The 23417-nt window shown below is 30.1% G+C and overlaps 2 protein-coding genes across 2 annotated transcripts in view; one reads left to right on the forward strand and one right to left on the reverse strand.

Moving 5' to 3' along the window:
* LOC134685154 (uncharacterized) overlaps nucleotides 1–9067 on the reverse strand; it is a 38144-nt gene extending 29077 nt beyond the window's left edge. Inside the window, exons 1-2 of the mRNA XM_063544640.1 lie at nucleotides 8969–9067; nucleotides 6494–6670 (exon numbers count right to left, since the gene is read on the reverse strand). The gene's annotated coding sequence lies outside the window, so the exon portion shown is untranslated. The remainder of the gene's footprint in view (nucleotides 1–6493; nucleotides 6671–8968) is intronic.
* On the forward strand, nucleotides 1–23417 carry LOC134685182 (ankyrin repeat and BTB/POZ domain-containing protein 1-like). The gene is made up of 12 exons (XM_063544673.1): nucleotides 1–141; nucleotides 4593–4655; nucleotides 5245–5300; nucleotides 9240–9384; nucleotides 10841–11000; nucleotides 12013–12058; nucleotides 12453–12569; nucleotides 18773–18897; nucleotides 19559–19651; nucleotides 20100–20258; nucleotides 21242–21442; nucleotides 22007–23417. Exons 1-12 carry the CDS (start codon nucleotides 86–88, stop codon nucleotides 22211–22213), a joined length of 1428 nt encoding a protein of 475 aa, XP_063400743.1. The 5' UTR covers nucleotides 1–85; the 3' UTR covers nucleotides 22214–23417.

Here is a 23417-nt window from a genome sequence, read left to right on the forward strand (position 1 = left end):
TGACATTTTTCAATGAGTCAAGCGGTAAATTGAAAAGATGTAAACAAACAGATTTTCACAGTGTCAGTGAACTCAAGGACAAGTGATGGATTTACAAGATTTGTTTGCTAGTTGCAAGCGTGGAGATCTACAAAAAGTGCAGTAAGATATTTTTGAATGAATGTTTTAATTTTGTTTATCTTAGTAAATTAACATTGTGAAAGTATTGATAAACATTCTGAAATAGAAAAATATTGGCAAACAACCAGTTGCATTTGCGTTATACTTGAGATGCGGATGCTGACATGTAAATTTAAGACTGAGAATAGTTAAGCAGGAATAAATGTCAAATGTAAGCAGTCAAACTAAATGTTTTTTCATGAAGAAACCATGCATACTTTGAGACTTTGTTTCAATGACTTAGGTTAAATGGGTTTATATCCTCTTGGAAATTCTAAATAAATGATCATTTTGAAGCTCAATAATTTTTTTTTAGATATTATCAAAACTTAATTTCCACCACTCTGACATGTCTAATGTTGCTGTATTTTTTCCTGTTTAACTCAATGGGTGCAATATAATTTTTATAGTCATAATGAAATATTTTATGAAATCTTATAGACATACTGACATGAAATCTTTTATTTTGTTTTACAAATATATACTGAGACATTATTTTTCTTTCAATGTATCAATAAAAATTTTTGCATCACATTTGTTTTGGGATGGTGATATCCGAGAATATATTTTATACAGGCATGACAGGTTTTTCTGTAATTTGAAAAACATAATTTCATTCAATGTGTACAATTACAAAATAGATTTGGTTGAAACTCTTATTAAAATGTGTTTTATATGAAATATGGAGTTGAAATTTATAAATGATGAAACACTTATGACCACTGATTGTCCATGTACATGATGTACATGATATGGAGGCAATTTCATTTTTTATCATGTACACATGTACAATGTACATGTACATTGTAAATGTATCAACTAATGAGCATTAAGGATGTGTAATAGGAATTAACATTATTAAAAAAAACATCCTTAATCCTACTCATTCTAAAAGTAAAGACCTGTTGTCATACATTTATGTAACTTGTCATGTAACAATGTTAAAGATATATAGTATTTACAAAAAAGTAATGCATGTATTGCATAAAATTAATTACACAACTTTTTGCTAAAGCAATGCATTACATCAATTTACATGTATCAAATCATTTTTAGGCTAAATTTTGATTCGGATTACAGTAAAAATAAAGGAAAACTCAGAACCTATTAAAATAAACATTGTGGACAGTTGCAGTTTCAAAGGGGAGTCATAGGGTTTGGAATCCTCTTTTTTAGGACAATCAATACTATTGAATGGGGACATATAGCTGGAACCCCCTCTTTCTTTTGGGTTTGGAACCCCTTTTAAAAGTGACTAGATTTGCCCCTGGTGTACATGTACAATCAAATATTACAGATTTAGAAAATTTTACTCAAAATCAGGCTTAGGGTTAATTTGTAATTGAAATAAATGGTAATGAATTGCATTTTACCAAGTAATTGCATGTAATGTGTAATGCAGCAATTTTTCATATATCTTGAAAGCTTTTATTAATAAGGTTATAAAATATTCAAGTGGTTTCTGATTGATTTTTTTGTAACTTTGCCAAAATAATACAATATGTGAGGCAACTCTTGATAATCCTTTTTCATGAAAAGTATATACATGTACATGTCCTGTACATGTTATAATTTTGTACAGGTTATTACTTGTACAAAAAAAATATACAAGTAATTACTAGTACAAATTTTTCTGAGAAAAAGATATAAACTTGTACAAATCATTATATTTGATGTTCTCAAGCATTCATTTCCCTTTAAACAAATAATTTACTTCTTAAACATATAAAGGTATAAACTTTCAACATGTTTGTTCATTTTGAATAACAAACATATAAGCAAAACTTAAAAAAAAAAAAGAAAGTCAAAACTTAAGTGTAAAGATGGAAAACTGTGAAGAAAAAAAATATAAAGAAATAATTAAATCTAATAATTTGCTTTCACACGCTTAAAAAATACAGAGAGAATAGTAGTTATGTAAAGGAAGCCAAACTCAGTTCCAATGTCACAGTGAAATAGTAGACAGAGGTCTGATTGACTGTAAAAATATCAAAGGAGTTGTACTGAATATTGCAGAAAGTTGAAAAATAGGAACAAAAGTTTAAATCATGATTACTTTAAACTTTTAATCGAAAAGAATCAGAAAAAGGATATGACAATGTTTTACACAACAGAGCACTGAGCTATACGTCATGGAAGCAGTACAAGTGCTTTCTTTAAGTGGTGTAAGACAGACAAATGTAAATGAAAAGATCAACTTATTGTGTAATTCCAGATGTCATGTTTCCTTGTCTTGTGCAAACAAATAGATTATTTGATCTATCAGGTTTTACGTTTAATTCCAATATATATGATACGACTTTTAACAACTTTGTTACTTTGCACCAGTAGCTTAATTTGCTCAATGTCTCATGGTAGGTTATTTTGTAACTCTGCGTTCATCGTATTTCTGAATTAATTCTTCTAACATTTCAAAAATATTACTTATATAAAAAAAGAAGATGTGATATAATTAACAATGGGACAACTCTTCACAAGAGCCAAAATGACACAGAATTTAAAAACTATAGATCACTATCACAGCCTTCAACAATGGGCAAAGCCCATTACGCATAGTCAGCTTTATAAGGCCCAAAAATGGTAAATGAAAATCATTCAAATGAGAAAACCAGCGGTCTTTTTTATGTACAAAAATGAACGGGAAAAAATGTAACACATCGACAAGTGACAACCATTGACTGACAGGCTCCTGAATTCCGACAGGCACATACATAATGTGGCGGGATTAAACATGTTAGCAGGACCCCAACCCTCTACTTTCCTGGGACAGTGGTGTAATATAACAACAGAAGGACAAACTATAAAAATCAGTTGAAATAGGCTTGAGATGGATACAATCAGAAATACTACATAGGGGGACGTGGCCGGATACTTGTATATCAGATAAAACTAAAACAAAAACCCACTAAGTATAGGATACACATTTGAAAAAAAAAGAAAAACAAACACAGTTGATTTCAAAAATACATACGCTTTTTGATCAGAAAAAAATTAACAAACAAATAAAAAAATATGAGAAAAGAGTAAACGAAAATTTATAATATTACCTGACAATTGACAAAACAATCCCAGACTTACTAACTCAAAGAAAGGAGTTTTTTAATGAAACATTTTGTTTAAAGCAAAAGTAGAAGCACATACAACTCAAAGATATTGTGTTGTACAAGTTATTATCTTTTTCTCAACAAAAATTGTACAAGTAATTACTGGTACAATTATATTTGTACAGGTAATAACTTGTATGATGGCCATCATACAAGTAATTACACATACAAAGTTTTTGTACAAGAAATAACCTGTATAAAATAATAAAATGTACACGACATATACATGTATGCATGTGCACACACAAGAAAAATCTGTTTATGCAACAAATTTCTTGACTATTTTCATGTAAGCTATCTGTATTGTTTAAACAAGTTATCATCTGAGATACAAAATGTAAGCTTGCTAAAATAAAGAAAGATATTTAATAACAAAGCATACATCATGAGCTTTGGCATATACATATACATGCATGTAGATCTGTGATACAATGTACATTTACTTATACACAAATTTTATCAATTGACTTTGAAATATTACTCTTACATGTACTTCTTTTTTTTTATTCTTTTCAAAATTCTATGTTCAAAGTAAAAGCCAGAGATTAACTAACTACATATTATGTTGTTTAGATGTATTTCATGCATATGATAGTCTGGAATTTGCCTGTCAACCATCACAAAACAGTCATACATTTGTATGTCATATGAAAATATCAGAGTTATTTCCCCTTTACCACCAATCAATAGCTGTAAAGGTCATGCTTGTCTCTTAGGCTTTTTACATAAGATATAAGAAAACGAAAGATTTCAAATGAGATATAACAGTCCACCTAAGACCGGTTTAACTTTGCAAACTTCAGGTTGACTGTTGACATGAAAAATGTTGTTCATGTACATGTAAAAAAAAATGTATGCTACTTGGTTTAAATTTATTCTTATGGAGAACTGCAGTGCAATATGACAGTAAACTAGTCACAATCTCAAATTTGTTTTGTAATGTTTATAAATATAAAATGTCTTGCTTGATTATTAATAGTAAACTTCAATTGTCACAATAAGAAGGTACATTGTTGTAACTTTAACTTTTTCACTCTTTTACTCTTCAAAGTATTTTAAAACAACATATACCTGTGTAGGTTAGATTCTACAAACAATTGGTAATCATCAAATAACATCATTTACCCCATGTCTGAGAAGTTGTAGCTGCACATATAGTACCTTGAAATCATTTCTGATGAAATACATTTGTACATAGCACATGATTATGTATATATATTTTGAAGAAATGAATGAATTATCAAGTTTACCATAAAAATAAATTTGTATGAAATAAATGAAATGTCATTTTCATAATGTTCCATGTACATCTAAACTATTTTTTCCCAGATATTTAGTTGAGCAGAAAGAAATTGAACTAAATGTGCGAGATAAGTGGGATAGTACGCCATTGTAAGTACAATTTTTGTTCGTTTATACATTTGATTTTACCTTAAAGGTAACAGTTTGCACTATTAATATTGGTTCAATATTTATCCCCTCCCCCACTTATATATACATGTATATGGTTAAACCAGGTTTTATATTGTAATAAAAAAATTAATGTAGTATCACTCTGATGCAGTTCCACATTTTTGACCATATCTTGGAAACAAGTGGTACATTTCTAAATGATATTTATTAAATATATATTTAAAAGGAAAATTTTCTTAGATAACAATATTGTATATTTCTTATTAGATTATATTTGGAAATTTAAGTCAGAACACTTCAACAGAGTTATCCTTCCTTCCCAGAATCCTGTCTTGAATTATTTTGTTGTCTAGAATATACGAGAGTTTCATATTGTTGAAGATGCTCTTAGATCGAAGTGAGAGACACAGGTTCTTTACCGCCTTAAGTTATACATTGCATCCTTCATGTGTATTTATCAACTATTTTAGGTGAAGTTTTTAATGTGATACAAAAAGCAATGGCAAATTTACAAGTATCTTAATTAAATCTTAGTATTTATAAGCAATTATATTGTTCTTCATTGTAGATACTATGTGTGTTTATGTGGGTATGAAGAATTGGTCAAATATTTACTGGAAAAGGGTAAGTTTTTAACACATGAATACATCGCAGGCTCTCTTTATCTCATAGTCAGTCCAAAATGTTTTTGAGTTCATTCAACTCAACCTAATATAGATTTCATTTATTTCAATCTTTTTCTGTAAGAGGAACGAAATACAAAAAGATGAAAGATGCTGATTGAGTAAATATGGATTCATCACTAAGTCTCAATCCCTGTGTTGTGCATTGCCGTAAAGCTCATTAATTATTAGGGTTAATTGTTTTAAAAATATATCACTAATTATTAATTGTGGTGATCAAAAATCATCTTGGGTAAACACTTGTTGAAAAAGAATGTAATAAATGGATCAAGTACTTGGTCAGTGACCAGAAATTTAATAACGCTTGAATTGTCAGATGAACTCTTCAATCCATTTAAATCCCAGAGGTCATGCTTTGAACTATGTGTATTTATAGTTCGAGATGAATAACGACATACATGACATATGAATGCTATTGAGTAAATATTGTCAACCTTGGGAACATACATTTGCTTTGAGTCATACATAATTTAGACTCATTCAATTTCAACTCATCAAAAGTCAAAATACATATATATACACATGTATATAATATAATATAGGAAAATTTCAGGTTTGTGGGAAAAGTTTGACCTATCTGAAATTTTGCGTCAACCGAGTTCAAGACAACAAGAGCTAACAAGAGTTGTCTCATTGGCACTCACACCACATCTTCCTATATACTAACTGTTTGTCCTTATATGTTTGTAGTGACATTATTATTATTAACTTAAAAATACTTAATCATGTTAATTGACCAAAAAATTATAAAAGTTTAAAGCTTCACCTTTCAAATGAGACTCAAAACTGATAAAGAATGTAACTACATGTACTTAGAATATTCAGTTTCACCATTATGGCGATCATCTTTTCACCTTTATTTGATTGGGCAACATACTATAATTTGGATACAGTCTGACCAAAATGTGTGCTTGTAATTATACATGTACAATGATGTACATGTATATATTGAACTTTAATTTAGAGGATACTTTTATACTTTCATTTGTAATTTAGCTCATGTTGATTTATGCATATCTATTAGAACTTATATTTCTTAAATAACACAGTGTAATTGTTGCAAGTTTCCAAAATTTTAATTGTTTTAATGTTACTGTGGTGATCTGACTATACTTATTATATAGCTATAACTACCTTGTATGGCGCCGTATAGCTTCTACAGTTGGAGTTGTTAGTTGTCCTTTACATCAGGATCACGTCCGTACAGCTAGGCCGATTAGTAACAACTCATTAGTCCATAGCTTGCCATTCGGAACACTCGGGACTCTTCGTGTAGCTTGTTCTTGTGCCGGGATTCTCCACATTCCTCCCCTTTTTATAAAATAGGTTCTGTAATTTCTTTGAAGTCTATAATGCTCTGTAACTCCATAGTTACTGAGGCGTATGCCACATTACGAGGCATTGTGAAATATCATCATCACAGCCATTTAACTGAATACACATTATACTTGTATATTCATAAACATAAATTATATTTACAAATCTTATATACACATTAGCCTGCAGAAATAACATATATATACATATTAAATTATATTATATTGTTAAGTTCAATCGAATGTCTATAGGAAGAACTAAGTATACATCAAATAACGTCGTACTGGAATATATACATTACACATACATGTTGTATAAATATGTTGTCAACTCAAAGATGTAAGGGAGGCAATTCCTTGAATCGTTCCCTTTTTCTCAACAATAGTTTGTCAACACTTTTACTTTTACTTTCCAACAATTTCTGCGCATTGTTCATCATCTTAACATTTGGTTTTCTTATTATTATTAAGGACTTCAGACACCTTTGCCACTTGCTGGAAATTCCTTCCTTACTTAAACCGTTCTTTGGTTCTCTACACACACTGCCTTGGTCTTTACTTTCTTTGCCTTTAAAGTGACTCACATACTCATGTGCTGACCTCGCCTTCTTCTTTATCTCCTTTACCTTCTTATTCTTAATCACCTCCTTCACCTCCATCTTCTTCTCCCTTTTTGTTGTCAGTGCTTTGTCTTTTATTTGTCCTGTAAAGTGATCATTCTTATACAAACGATGTTGTAGTTTGTTATCCGAATTATAATTAGTGCTGATAAATAAAACATCACTGATAGCACAACCCTTGTCATCCATGTAACTTTCAACTGGCTTCTCAATTGTGTCAATCTTTGGAGATTCTTCTGAGTGGATTTATCTACACCTTTACCAATCATCCTTTCTGTCGTGCGTTCTTTAGTTTTCTGAAAGGGTAAATATTCAAGTTTTGTTTGTGTTGCAATCTCTACACTTTGACAAAAAGACTTCATTTGTTCATCAACTGGCCTAGTTAGTGTTGCATTTTGTATCCATCTTGATTCTACGTTTTTCTTTTGTGTTCCCGATTGCTCTTTAGTAACGTTGCATCGTTTGTTGTGGGTATCTCGAACTATCCAATAAAGATGCTTGCGGGTTTGCAGCTCTGAACTTTCATCTTTATTTGACCTGTAAATCCAATTTGGAGCCAGGCAGTCAATAGCATCTGTCAATTCTTTTAATTCAAAAAGTTCCACTTTGTTCTTAACCTTCTGATTGTTATCTAAAACATTTGATAACCCAATGTTTCCATTTGCTTCTCGTTTATTGTGTCTGTTGATAAATTGATCTTTGTTGATTTGGCTCAAGCTGATTTTACTGCTTGCACATTCGTCAATCTGTTTACCTTGCATTGTTGTCTCTCTATTCAATTTATCATTTTCTTTAACATTCGCTTTCACCAATTCACGAAGTTTTCTCTTGGTCATAAACCTTGTCATATTTCTTTCTAAAGAACCTTTCTTTACTTTCTCCTTCTCTTTATGTTTGATTTCAACAGGTAACTCTGTAATACATGCTCCATTTATCCTGCTGTATTTTCATCTGTAAGTTTCGTATTCTTTTGCAAAGCATCCATCATTGATCCATCTGTACGTGATTTTATAACGTCTGCCATATCTGCATGGTGTCTATTAAGCTCAAGTTCTCCATAATTGTCCTTCAAATTAAATTCAAAACTTTCTCGCGTATCTGTGTTGTTGTTATGGATGTCAAACTCACTACTCTTATCTACATTTAGTACTGGCGTAGTTAGTTGCTGTGTTTCTACTGTACTTTTTCCAAAGGCATGCATGGACTCCTGATGATGCGCATAATGCGTATTTGTAACGCGTACGCCAACTTTACCGTCATAACACTCATGGATAACAGCTGCATCTTTAGACTTAGGGTATTTAACCTTATAATCATCAATTTCATCATGATTTTCGTCTGACTCTCCTTTACTGTGCCTGTGAAATAGCTTAGAATCAACTACTGCCACATTCTGTTCATGTGGGAAACTGGTATGGCATAACACATCATTTGTCTGTCTTTCAGTATTTTCTATATCTAGTTTTTCCTCCCACAAACTGTTGTGTCTTAAAAATCCTTCTGCTTTTTTAAATATGGTCATAAAACATGTTGCTGCATCAACTGAACTTCCTGCAACCTTTTTAACTAGTTCTCGCTCTTCCTCATCACAACAAGCGTTCCAGTGAATTCGTTGCCGACTTCTGACACCAATTGTGGTGATCTGACTATACTTATTATATAGCTATAACTACCTTGTATGGCGCCGTATAGCTTCTACAGTTGGAGTTGTTAGTTGTCCTTTACATCAGGATCACGTCCGTACAGCTAGGCCGATTAGTAACAACTCATTAGTCCATAGCTTGCCATACGGAACACTCGGGACTCTTCGTGTAGCTTGTTCTTGTGCCCGGATTCTCCACATTACATACATTTTAGTAAGTTTTCAAATAAAACAATATTCATTTTTAATTGCAAAATTCTTTGTTTTCCTATATAATACATGCATTTATAATTAAAATGAAGGAGCCAAATGCCAGGCCAATACATTTGATGGAGAAAGATGTGTGTATGGTGCATTGAACAACAGGATTAGGAATTTGCTGAAATCATATAATGTTATATCATCTAAAACAATGAGAAGAGATCAATATGAAGAATTTCTGAGGAGGTAAAAATATACCTATAAGTAGCTTACTTTAATTCTTGGCAAGACTATATTGATATTTAATTTCCTTGCAACATTGATAAAAACAAAGATAAATTTATTTTATTTGACTTTGTAAGCAGAATAAAATAAAGAAGCAATATATTAAGAAAACACACAATTAATCACCCAGAAAAGCATTTTGAACATAAAAACCTACTTTCATCATTGCATTTGTTTCAGTTTGTAATATTTAGTATTTATTAGGAATTAATAGATTATGGTACTGACTTATTTCTAAATCTTTCAAGGTTTATCATTTGTTTTTAGATACACAAAATATATTGCATTGATCATAACATATATTCAATACATCTTGTCCTTAAACATTTCCAGAAATTTATCAAAGAAATACATATGCTCAGATATTCAAGTTACAAAAGGATGTTAAACTTGTTAAAAAAATTACATAACTTTCACAAGGTGCAGGAATCTAATATCTGTTCTAAATATATCAATGATGTTATACTAAATTTAGTCCTGATATCTATGATAAGTTTATTTACAACCACTGGTTCGATGCCACTGTTGGTGGACATTAATTTCCCCGAGAGTATCACAAGCTCAGTAGTCAGAACTTTTTGTGCTGACATGAATTGTCATTGATATGATATATTTATAAATTTACTGTTTACAAATTTTTGAATTTTTTGAAATACTAAGGCTTTTCTACCTCAGGCATTATAAGTTTACCTTAGCTGTATTTGGCAAAACTTTTAGGAATTTTGGTCCTTAATGCACTTCAACCTCGTACTTTATTTCGCCTTTTTAACTCTTTTGGATTCAAGGGTCAGTGATGAGTCTTTTGTAGACGAAACGTGCGTCGGCGTATATACCTAATTTAGTCCTGGTATCTATGATGAGTTTATTTTCAAAGTCATCTTTAAAATGGGAGTTATCTTCCTTTGTCTAGAACTGTAGTTAAATCAAATACAACCAATGCTGTATACTATGCAAAATTCTGAGATACTCAGATTTACTGTAAATTCAGAAATGCGACAGGATGCTAAGCGCAATAAATTAAACACGCATTTTGAATTTTTTTATATGAATTAAACAGGATTTTTCTCCATATCGCAAAAATTAAAATCCAATTTTTAGTCTAAAATGATAAAATCACGATAACAAATGCATGCAATAATTTCTGAATTAACAATTATTTTACTTTAAAATAATTACAGCAGTCTTTGCCATGTTTACCCTTCTGTGCTGACAAGCCCTTTGGTTTACCAATAAGAATGTTCAGAAATATTAAAAAGAAAATGCAAAATATTGTATTGTAATAATATTTTATTTTTAAAATATTGTATTGTAATAATATTTTATTTTAAAAATATTGTATTGTAATAATATTTTATTTTAAAAATATTGCATTGTAATAATATTTTATTTCAAAAATATTATTTTTTATGATATGTAGGTTAACAGAGAATGGAAGCTACAAGGATATAGTGTTTCATGTTCATGGAGAAGAGTTTCCAGCACACAGATGTGTACTCTCGGCACGATGCGATTACTTTGCCAATTTGTTTAGAACAAGATGGAAGGATAGACAAGAAATAGTTCTTAGTCATCATTTGGTAAGACAAGAAACAGAAAGTCATTTCTTATACATAACAGATTGGGCTATCATGTTTTATTGAGTGGCTGAAAAATCACTAATGTTGTCAATTTGTAGACAAAAGAATAATTTTTCAACAACTACATATAGAATAACATTTAACTCTTACTGAAGTCTATTGACGGGACATTTAACTATGGTCTGAAGAGAATAATTGTTAAACAACAAATTTGTGGTCAACAAGCTACTATTGTCAATCAATGTCTCAATTTGATCAATTAAAAATCATTACAATGTGTCTCTAAAATTATGTTTGAAATCATGCTTTACTACACATTGAAGTTAATATATGGACAAAATAAAAAATGTAAAATGAATTTGCTTATATCAGCTAACATTCACATGTTATCTGTGTATTAAAATAGAGGGCTACACAGTTGGTTAACACATATATTTAAAACAGTAATGAAACAGCATCAGTTCTGTAAGGGTGAGTCTTCTGTGCCTTTAAATTAACGAATATTTAGTGACAATATAAACAAATAGAAAGTTTAATTATATACACCTATTTTCTGTATTTGGTCATACCACAAAATAAAAATAAAAAGTAAAATACTGAACTCCAAGGAAAATTCAAAAACTGAAAGTCCCTAACCAATTGGCAAAATAGAATGATAAAACACATCAAAGGAATGGACAACAACTGTCATATTCCTGACTTAGTACAGGCATCTACAAATGTAGAAAATGGTGGATTTCACAGTCGCATCAAATTCCATTATATTTACAACTATATGCGTGAACAAAACAGACACAACTGGTAAAATAGTCAAAATATGGGTACAGTAGTCATCACTGTTTCACAATCACAAACAAACAAATATTTAACAAAAAAGCATCGATCAAATTTTAAAAAGTATTTTTCCATTACCATTGAACATCAAAAACTGCCATGTACAGTTTCTACATAAAAACTTGCATACAAAAAAGTTTTAAGTGTTGTATTTAAAATTGTTTCCTTTTTGTTATAGATAACCCCCTCAGCTTTCAAATCAGTTTTAGAGTATTTATATACAGGTATGTATTAATATGATTTATAAAAAATTTATGGCCCAACAACAAAATTTTCAGGACCATATTGTTTGTTCTTCATATTTTTTTTTAAATTTCAGAACAAATGAAAAAGTTAATCATCATAACATCTCTGTTAACACCTGTTAGGTTGATATTGATTTTGACTCCAAAGCAACTGAATACAGCCTTCTAAGACATTGCATTTCATTAAGAAGTCGTAAAATCAATTATATGAAAAAAGAAGAAAACAATTTCATTTTATTAATCATTTAATTTAAAAGAAATGCAGATTGTTTCATATGGTACGGCATAAAGAGATGAATATTAAATAACAATTCTTACCAGGATTGCAATAAATCAATGCAAACATCTAAATACACCTTTTGTTATTTTGTAGGTAGACTTGAAACCCATATAGACAATGTAGATGACTGCCAGGTACTTGCCAAACAGTGCCAATTACACAATCTGCAGGAACAGATTTACGAAAGATTTAAGAAAACACTTTCTTTTGGTTAGTATGTTTGTGATCTTTATAATACATGAGTGTTTTGAAAATAAGGTCTTTGAATCGTCATTAAATCATAGAATACTGTAGATTCATTAACTTTTGGTGGTACCAATTGTTGTAGTATTGAACAGGGTAGGTGGAATAATATAGTAAGAAATAAAAGACTGTGCCTTATATGTAATAGAAATAACATTTGTGATGACTTTCATTACATTTTATCATCAATTCTCTGTAACAATAGACCAAATATGAAAAATTGTGGCCAGATTATTTTTTTTCGATTGCTTTTTTTTAAGTTGAAATGGTCCAAACTAACAGTCAAATTAAAAAAAAAATAATAAAAAAAATCTGAATAGTCTGGTTGCCATGGAAACCACGTGACATCATATGTATATATTAGAATAGCAAGGAGAAATGGCTAACATTGTATTTTATGGTGAAAATGGGATAAAGCTTATCATTTTTGGGATACGATTGCTGTCAAGCAATCTGTAGACTTTTACCGTTGACCCTATGATACACTCCCTCACGTCATTCGTTTTATTCTAAACATTCAGCAACATCTCATATTCTTATGATTGTCTTGCTTTAAAAGGTAAAAACAAGCAAAACAATTGAACATAAACAACTTTCCTGTAATGTTTTACTCATAATCTTCATGTGTGATATTTTCCTTGACTTATATGCGTGTTTTTAACAATACGGAAAATCAGAATTAAACAGTATTTATATTTAGTGTTTTTATAAATTTAGAAACACGTCAGAGGGAATTCCCAAATTTTGATAACTTGCGAGAGTTCTCTGAAAGCCGATCGATAATTCTATTTCTGTCACAAGAACTGAAGTGGAGTATTTTTTTATTTTACCTTTATGAAATTGATATTTGATACTGTACTCCCATAAAGAAATGGAGAACCATCCATCATATCATTTAATAAACGTTCTTGTTCCAAATCACAAGTCGCGGTTTGTTTATGTATTAATGCCCATGCGTGGTCTCACTAATTAGAGACAAAAAGCGTCAAGAAGCGACAAGAAGAATAATATTAGCAACAAGAAACTATTTAGCGACAAGAAAACATTTTTTTTATTTATATTACTTATTCGAAATAAATATTAAAAAAATATGCAAAAGAAAACAATTTCAACGACAGGAAAGTTAATTTTGATAGGGAAAAAAATGAAACTTGTAAATCTAATTCAGTTGCTACATTTATTTACATGATATTTTATAAGGTATCACAGGAAGTATTACCTTTACCCTGTCGTTTTATGGTAATACTTTTACTCGTGTTTTAGAACAATAATATATTTTGTCTTTTTATTTGTTTTTAAAACAATTTTTGTACAATATATAATTAACTTGCAAAATGCATTATTTGTGCATAATTGTCCAGAAAATACATACACAAATTGTGAAATACAAATTAAGAACTGAAATCAAACAAGAGGAAAAGATAATTAAAATGTGAATATTGATCATCATTTTATTTAGTGTTTTGTCTCATTTAACGATATTTATCATGTTTATGCATAAAGATTGAAGATTAAAAGAAACTGATGACAATCTTGAGTTTTCAACAGGTGTTCACTATTCGGTACAATAATTGTATATTCTGGTGCATGTAATTGATGAAGGTGTTAATGGATGTTATTGTAGCAATTAAACAAAGGACACACACCTAGTTAATCTCATTTGATGCTCTTAATTGTGTATTACCTTAGAATGAATCCACAGCTAATGTTGGTCCTATCAGGAAAAAATAATTGTATAGTTCGGAAGGAAATAATATTTCATATTTTTGTTTTATTAAATCCTTCCAAAGGAAGGTGACAAATCTTTGTTTTTATTTTCATTTTATAGCGTTTACATTTCCTTTGCTCTTACACATGTTTAATTTCTTCATCTATCAATATAAAAAAAAATAATAAAAAGTACACAATCTCTTCCTCGAATTTTTTTTATTTCTTCATCTTTCAATATAATCCTAAAAAAATATTTTGATGTATGTGATAACAAAATGTATTCTTGTCGCTAAATAGCTTCTTGTTGCTTTTTGTCACTAATTTTTTTTCTTCTTGTCGCTTCTTGACGGTTTTTGTCGCTAATTAGTAAGACCCCACATGCGTGTAGTTTTCCTGATTTCAAGGGGTATCAGATTGAGTGATTCCCCGCTTCATTGATTAATTTGAAACTCGTGGGATTCTTTCTATGTCTGTCTGCATATGGAGGGCTATTGTTGTTGCATAATTTTAAATCATATGCATAATTTAAATTAAAATAAATGTTTCATCGTAAAAATTACCTATAACACCCCTTCAGCAGAAATGGAATCTTCCATATTATCGTTTCGAGTTGTCTCCCTTTTCGAAGTATTCGTCAAGAAGAATTAACTTGTTAATGCTGATAAACGTCGTATTATATTAAGAACGGTCTCAATGTAAACAGAGGAGTGTGTACGGAAAGGAGTCATGCCCTCTGACCAAAAGGAACTTCAATAATTAAAGAGTAAGAAATGGGGTTCCTCCTAAACTGGTCCGCCGTTCTATATATAGCTTCGCACCGAAGGTCAGTGTAGCGATAAGTGAACACAACAGGGGTTCCACTACTGGGAAGTCGTACCATTCAGAAAAATATATTAAAAAATATGATGTTTTATGGGTTTCTGTTTTTCAAACCAGAACATAGGCGGATCCAGCCCCATCCCCCCCCCCCCTTTTTCGTGGAAAAAAATTGGTTGATTATAAAGGGAATCATTGAAGCATGACTGGAGCTGGCCCCCTCTTAGGTCAGTCAGCGGGCTCCCCCTTAGGAAAAGTTCTGGATCCGCCACTGTAGAACTTAATCCAGAGGAAAGTTAAAACATTGCTTTAACTGTACCTTATTAAAATTGAACATGTTGAAAATATATATATCCAATTTAAGTTAATTAAAGCTGTAATCCATGATCACAAATTGAATGCTATGTTTACAATTGTTGAAAGCCATGTCCTTTTTTTGCGGGGAAAATGCGGACCCCCTTAACAGGAATCAGTTACATTTCATTGTTATTTATAGACAGTAAAAATAATTTTGGCAATCATTTTGACTAACTGCTAAGATTTAATTATTCATGAAAAATTTTCTTCGGGTGAAACTGTTTATACTTTAATTATCTACATCTGCAACAGTATTTTCTATCCAATATACAAGGAACATTAGCTACAAATTGGTCATTGTACTTTCAAATCATATACATTTTAGAGAATAATACTATCCAGCTATACCAGGGTTACTGGCCAAAAATGCTTGAGACTCACGCATGTTCATGCTTTTTTGCGGCAGTATTCTTGGCTCTATTTTTTTCCTCTTTGATCTTTTCAATTTTGGCCAAATCTCATGCATTTGTTTAATGAAAATTTGGCAGAACTGCTATACATGTGTCAATGAAAACTATGGCAATCGTATCCCTCAGAGCATTCTGCTCTTTGATTTGATATTTTCATGGGTATAAGAGAAGATTTCAATCATTTAAACTGCTAACTGACAAATTTTTCTAATAAAAAAAGATATTTGGTAAGGTGGTCCACTTAACACAAAAATCAGGATGATTTTTTCCGATTTTTGTCATTTTTTACATCTGATTTTACCGAAAACACAGAAATCCTCACCTAACAGACTATAAAATATAAAATTATGGATGTTTTGTCAACAAAATGCTGCAAAAAAAATCTTGGGTAAATGTTGCAGAAAGTTGTCAATAGAGGAATATTAGTCATTGTAATTTACCCTGAAACTCCCCCTTTTTAAGGTTCTATTTGTAAATAAATATTTCATATGAATATCTTCATGATAAAATAGTCCTTTCTTATGAAAAGAACTATTTTTAGATGTATTGAGAGTAGCTATATGAAATTACATATGCCAGCAACTAAAAATGTCATGCTCAAACTAATCTTGATGTAATTTTGAAAAATTAGTTAATTCCACTTTTTGAAAATCTTTGTTCAAGAGATAGAAAAAGACTGTATTCCACAGATAGTGACATACTAATAATATATATGTTGTCTGTCCATTTTAAAACAATTGCCGGACATAATTTGTGACATTCAATTCTCTGAAATATCAAAAGCTATTTGCCCTGAAATTTTCAGATCAATTGGACAACCGGTTGTTAGGTTGCTGCCTCTGAAATGGTAATTTTTAGGAAATTTTTCCTTTTTTTATTATTATCTTGAATATTATTATAGATAGAGATAAACTGTAAACAGCAATAATGTTCAGCAATGTAAGATCTACAAATAAGTCAGGATGACTGATATTGTAAGTTGACCCATTACGGAGTTATTGCCCTTTATAGTCATTTTTTTCAATTTTTCGTAAATTTTTGTAATCTGATACAAAAATCTTCTCCTCTGAAATTACTGGGCTAAATTAAACCAATCTTAGCCACAATCATTTTTAGGGTATCTAGTTTAAACGTGTCTACGGTGACCCACCCAATCAACACAGATGGCTGCCATGGCTAAAAATAGAACATAGAGGTAAAATGTAGAATTTGACTTATAACTCTGAAATCAAATCATTGAGAGCAAATCTGACAGAATTTAATTGTTTATCAAGTCAATTTCTTTCTGCCCTGAAATTTTCAGATGAATTGGTTAACTGGTTGTTGGGTTGGTGCCCCCCCCCCCCTCCAATTTCTAATTTTTAAAGAAATTTTGCAGTTTGTGGTTATATTGGATACTATTATAGATAGAGCTAAAACTGTAAAAAGCAATAATGTTCAGCAGAGTAAGATCTACAAATAAGTCAACATGATCAAAATGGTCAGTTGACCCCTTTAGGAGTCATTGCCCTTTATAGTCAATAACATTTGTAATTAATTTGGTAATTTTTTGTAAATTTTTACAAAATATTTTCCTTTGTAACTAAAGGGTCAAGTTTATTATAGATAGAGAAAATTATAAGTAGCAAGAATGTTCAGTAAAGTAAGATCTACAAACACATCACCATCACCAAAACACAATTTTGTCATGAATCCATCTGTGTCCTTTGTTTTATATGTACACAAGGTGAGCGACACAGGCTCTTAAGAGTACGAGCCTCTAGTTCTTATTCTTGTTTATAAAATATATTGTTTAAAAATATTTTTACAACTGTATGATACATATATATATTGATGTGAAACTAAATGGGTATTGACTCAAACCTCCAATACCAAATGATTTATAGTTCAAGCAATTTAAAGTTAACACATTTATCAAAAATAACTTGAATACATGCAGAACTTATCATGTTGGACCAAAGACGATAAGTATCTATAAAGGCAATTAGCAATTGTCTATATCTATAACAACAACAAAAAAACACTTAAAAAAAATACAAAAACCTTTTTTGTTTTAAAAATAATCCAAGTATGAACACGAAAGAACACCAGTAGCACTGACACTGATACTTATTAAAGAAGAGGGACGAAAGATACCCAAGGGACAGTCAAACTCATAAATCTAAAACAAACTGACAACACCATGGCTAAGAATGAAAAAGACAAACAGACAAACAATAGTATACATGACACAACATAGAAAACTAAAGAATAAACAACACAAACCCAACCAAAAACTAGGAGTGATCTCAGGTGCTCCAGAAGGGTAAGCAGATCCTGCTCCACATGTGGCTACCGTCGTGTTGCTTATGTGATAACAAATCCGGTAAATAGTCTAATTCGGTAGGTCACATTCATGAAAGGGAACGTAGGGAAGGGGATAAAATTAGCATCTGCCTAAAGAACACTTCAACCCAAAATTACAGTTTTTCAACAAAGGTGTAGTATTTTGTTCTCTAACCTTTACTTTAAACTGAATTAAAAAAAGAAAAATTAACAAGTTATATGTTCAGTCTTGATTCAAAGGAGATTTAACTAAATTACTTAAAGTATACCCTGTAAAATAAATTGATTCTCAATCTCCCCAATTTTTAACATAAAACCAAAAATTTTCCATAAATATAATGAACCTAGCAATGAACCCGTTTTGTTTATCTCTGTATTTAAAGGAAATCATTTGAAGTATGTGTGACCTATTATTTTTTTGAAAATGCAAAAAAATATTAAATGCATGCAGATAAAGTTTTCTCTTTTATATTTGATAGTTTTTGATAAATTTATTGATATTATAAAAAAATTTGGGAAACTATTTGAAATATACAATGATTTCATGTTCAGAACTAACCAAACCTGGTGTAAATGTGACAACCCTTGTACTGGAACAGCCATTGGACAGTAAAGAACTTCAGATGGAGCTCAGTAGACTGGCAGATTTAGCATTACCCGCAGAACTCTGTACACAGGTAAATCCAAACAATATTACATCATTTTATTTTCTGCATTTTTAATTTGAATATGAAGAAGTTACAGGAATAAACTTTTACAAAAGTATGACACACATATATATTCAACTAGATTTTAAATTGTTATATAAGGTTCTCAAACTTTTATTTTTGCATTGTCTTACACAATTTCAAACTGATGTTGTCATTAGTATTCCAGTTTTGTTGTTTCTGATTGTATATATGTAGCAGCAATATATGCATCTGATCCTAATTTATAGCTTTAAACATGCCCAATGAAATGATGATCATGAATGGTCAGTTTGGTTTTCATTTAAGATGGAATTGGACATGACTTTTAACTAATGAGGAATGGGTCCTAAAAAACTGTTTGCTTTAAAGTGTCCAGATTATACTAACTTGTTCATTTTATCAATGAAAACACTATTGTAAAAGACTTATAAAGTAAATTTACTATTTTTGCAATTTCGAGGGCTGAATAATGGCTTTTATTATACTGCCTCCTTATAAATCAGTAAAATTGAATAAGTTTTCTAGATAAAAAGTCAAAAATTACCAAAGCCTTTTTCTTCAATTGTTGTTAGTTCTTTCATCTAATCATATGACCTTGCCTACTTGCATTCAGTTTCATATATTTTATACATTTTTCTATCTTTTATAGATGCATGGAGAACTGCCATTTGAACCAGAGTATCAGTCTGTTTATCCAGACATCTGTTTTACTGTGGAAGGTCACAAATTTTTGGGTCATAAAGTAAGTAAGAGTTTGTAATCTATTTATTTATTTTTTTTTATTTTCAGAGATAGTAAGTTGATTTTTGAATATTAACAAGAACAACATAGCATTTCTGTTTTGTGATGTGAATAAAAAAATATATATCTGCCAAAATTATGGTTATTCCTTTCATATGTTAACAAAATGCTAAGAACTACTTAGAACAATTTCTTTTAGATTAAATGATAGTTTGAGAGATGCATTGAATGATGTAGAACATGTTTCAATATATGTAAGAAGAAGTAGTATGAGTGCCTATGAGAAAACTCTCTCCAAGTTAAACGTTCAACACTGAGCGTTTGTTCATTTAATCATAAAGAATCAAATAAACTCAGAAAAAGATCATATAAATGTTCATTAAGAGTTTTATGATAAAGAAAAAACAAGTTGTTTTGTTTTGATTTGATTTGATTTTTTTAATTTTCAGGCTTTTTTCTGTGAAAGAAGTGATTATTTTAAAGCTTTGCTCAATAATCATTTTGGAGAGAATGACACTGAGAGTACTATACCTGTTGTCAGACTTTGTGAGGTTAATTCTGATATATTCACCAAAGTTCTGTATTATATTTACCAAGATAGCTGTGAGGTAAGGTTCAAAAGTCAGTTGGATATTTTATATTTAACACTTGCAGCACTTCCTTGCCAAAAAAAACAAGATTTTCTTCACAGTTATGCTAAAAATTTAAACAATTTTATCAAGATTATTGAAAGAGATTGATCAATGGTTGCTTAACATCCTGTGTCAAATATTTCATGCATAATCATTAAAATACTTTATGGCCAATATAGACTCCTTTAGAAGTTACTCCTTCTTGCTATGTTTTTATTGTTGTCAAAAAGTGAGACAGGATAGGTTTTGCAAAAATATATAATTGCATACTGTACAAAAATAAGGAGATGAGAAAGGCCCTGACAAGAAAAAAGATGAAACAATTAAGTAAAGAAAATGAACAGACTAATTCATAACAAAATAATGTATAAAAAAAATTATGACAGTCATGGACCAACAACTGTATTGTAATAAACAAATGAGTCCCTTTCCTTTGCTTTGTGTTACTTTTATGATCAAAATCTCTATCCAAGGTGCCTATACAAAGGTACAAAGAAATGTGGATCAACATAAGACGTAAATACAGGAAAACAAAACCTTAACATTTGTACTTTTTTCTCGACATCCTGGTCACCGCATCAAAATGTATTGTAATAAACAAATAAGCCTATATATATACTTTGTAATGTGTTACTTTTATGATCAAAATCTATATTGAAGGCGTCCATACAAAAGTACAAAGAAACGTCATAAGCATAGATGTGAAAAAACATAATGTTAACATTTGCACTTTATTCTCAAAAATGACAACCACTTAACTACAGTCTACTGACTAGAAACAGGCACCTAAAGAATGCCTAAACAATCAGTTGAAAAAGGCATAGTTTTTATCATGTTTATTTATATTAGTCATCAAAGCTGAACTTTGCTGAGAATGTGTATGACTGTTATGCTATGATGAAATAAATTTCAGCTGTCCAATGATTCTATGTTTTATTAATTACTAAATTCTATTTTAGCTATCTGAGGAGACAGTATATGATGTGTTATGTTGTGCTGATCTTTATTTACTTCCTGGTTTGAAGAGACATTGTGCAAATTATATAGGAAAACATCTAAATACTGCCAATGTTGTACAGGTTACAAGGACAGCAAAATTGTTTTCATTACCACGACTTGAAGATCAATGTGCTGAGTTTATTGCTAATAATATTGAGAAGGTAAATTGTTTTCTTTAGATTATTTCACATTAAACTTTAGTTAAATTTAGATCAGATAAATGGTAATTTATCATAAGCAGATTTCAACTTAAGAATATCCCTCCTGGAATTAAACTCAAAAAATCTTTTTTAATAATTAGTCTGGAAAATAATGACAGTTGTCTTTTTTTTTCTTTACACATTTAGGCATGCAAAACATATATATGTTGATATTATGATTATACATTAAAATATATGTTTAATAAATAATATGTTTCTAAGAAATATACACCAGCCCATGACAATCACAGTAATTCATCTGATAACTTTAACAGGTTGAAAGTCAAATAGAAATAATATTTTATTTTGGAAATGATAAATTGAATAAAAGATATTGAAAGATAAAATTATACAAAATTTACAAAACAACAAGTTTATGTGCCTATAGGACACGATGTCCAGCTAGTATGTGTGTCCCTTTTTCAGTGAACATTGAAATCAGTGTAAGACTGTTAATTAAATTTTAGAGAGCAAAAAAGTTTTGTATTATTTAAAATATTGCAAACTGTTGTATGTTTTTTTCAGATCCTAGAACAGGAAGATTTTGCAGAGTTGGTAAAACAGGATGCTGCTGAAGTGAAAGGTAGACAGGAGACAGATACCATAGATATCATTGACAATATTAGGTTTCATTTAACATTTAGTATACAGACATATGGAGAGATGGAGGAAGCTAATGAAAAACTCAGACTTATTGATGATTTGTTGGAAGAGCTAGAACTTGAAGGCTAATTTTATATCATGTTGACAGTTTATCCTTTGTAAGGAAATATTATCAGGAATTTTATGCAAGATTCAATTTTGGGTATTATTTGATATATTTATATGAATATTTATGCCACTGGAGAGTGAATCAGGTACTATATATTTAACCAGTATATGTATATATTATACATGTTATACATTTAATTTAATGTACTTGTGAAGTGATAATATTTATTTATTAAGGTTTTGGATCAACTATAAAGAATCTTTGCTATAAATCAAAGTTCTGTTGTGTCTATGAAAATCCCTGATGAAAATAGAATGTTCAGGTGGTTTTTTATCCTGTTATTATCAAAAGCCATGTCTAACACTTCAATAGAAAACATTTTACTGAATTTTGTGATAATCATTTAGTTGATAAGGATGTCACCATATGGATGGCAACAACAATTGTAAGATGACTGCAATTTAAGTGTGCAGTGGTCTTAGATTATTTTTTTTACAGCCCTTACCCCAAAGAAAATAACCAAATATTATTATGATACAGACTGTGAAAATCAAAATTACTATATTACACATGGCCATTTTTATGTATTTCATAAATTTATAATAGCAATTTAGGTATAATTTGGTTATTTTTCGTTAAACTAACACTTTAGATCTTATAGAATACCAAGAAAATAAAAATTATGAACTTTTATTTTAAATTGAAAAGTTGATCAATGTACTCTTGCAATTACAACAAATAATACAAAAAAAAACACTATCCTGAGCTACCTTTATCTTTACTTCTTTGAAGTCAAATTGTTTCAAGAACACCTTAGTATAATAAAGCTCCTGTAAATATGACAGCTTTTGAAACCCTGGTAATGTCAAACATACTTACCAGAGCCTATAGTATTAACATTAAAACAATTATTATCTTAAGTAAATATATTTTGTATAAAAAGTGACAAAAATAGGGAGGAGGTATAATTAAAGTCATTATGTTTCCCCCTAAAATTGCAACAAAACACTTGAAGTTGTATACTTGCCTTTGTGAAAACACTGGTTAAGAACAGAAAGTTGTGATGTCCAAAACATGTTAAAAGTGAAATGTAGGTCCTTAATCAACTAATTTACACATATTTAAAAAAAAGTATCATCCACTGCCTAACCCTAAAAGATAATTCAGTAATCATTAAAACATCTGTGCAAAATACATTTGTTAGAAAATCATTATTTTAGATAA

This window comes from Mytilus trossulus, chromosome 1 (genome assembly GCF_036588685.1).
Source record: "Mytilus trossulus isolate FHL-02 chromosome 1, PNRI_Mtr1.1.1.hap1, whole genome shotgun sequence".
Classification (NCBI taxonomy): Eukaryota; Metazoa; Mollusca; class Bivalvia; order Mytilida; family Mytilidae; genus Mytilus; species Mytilus trossulus.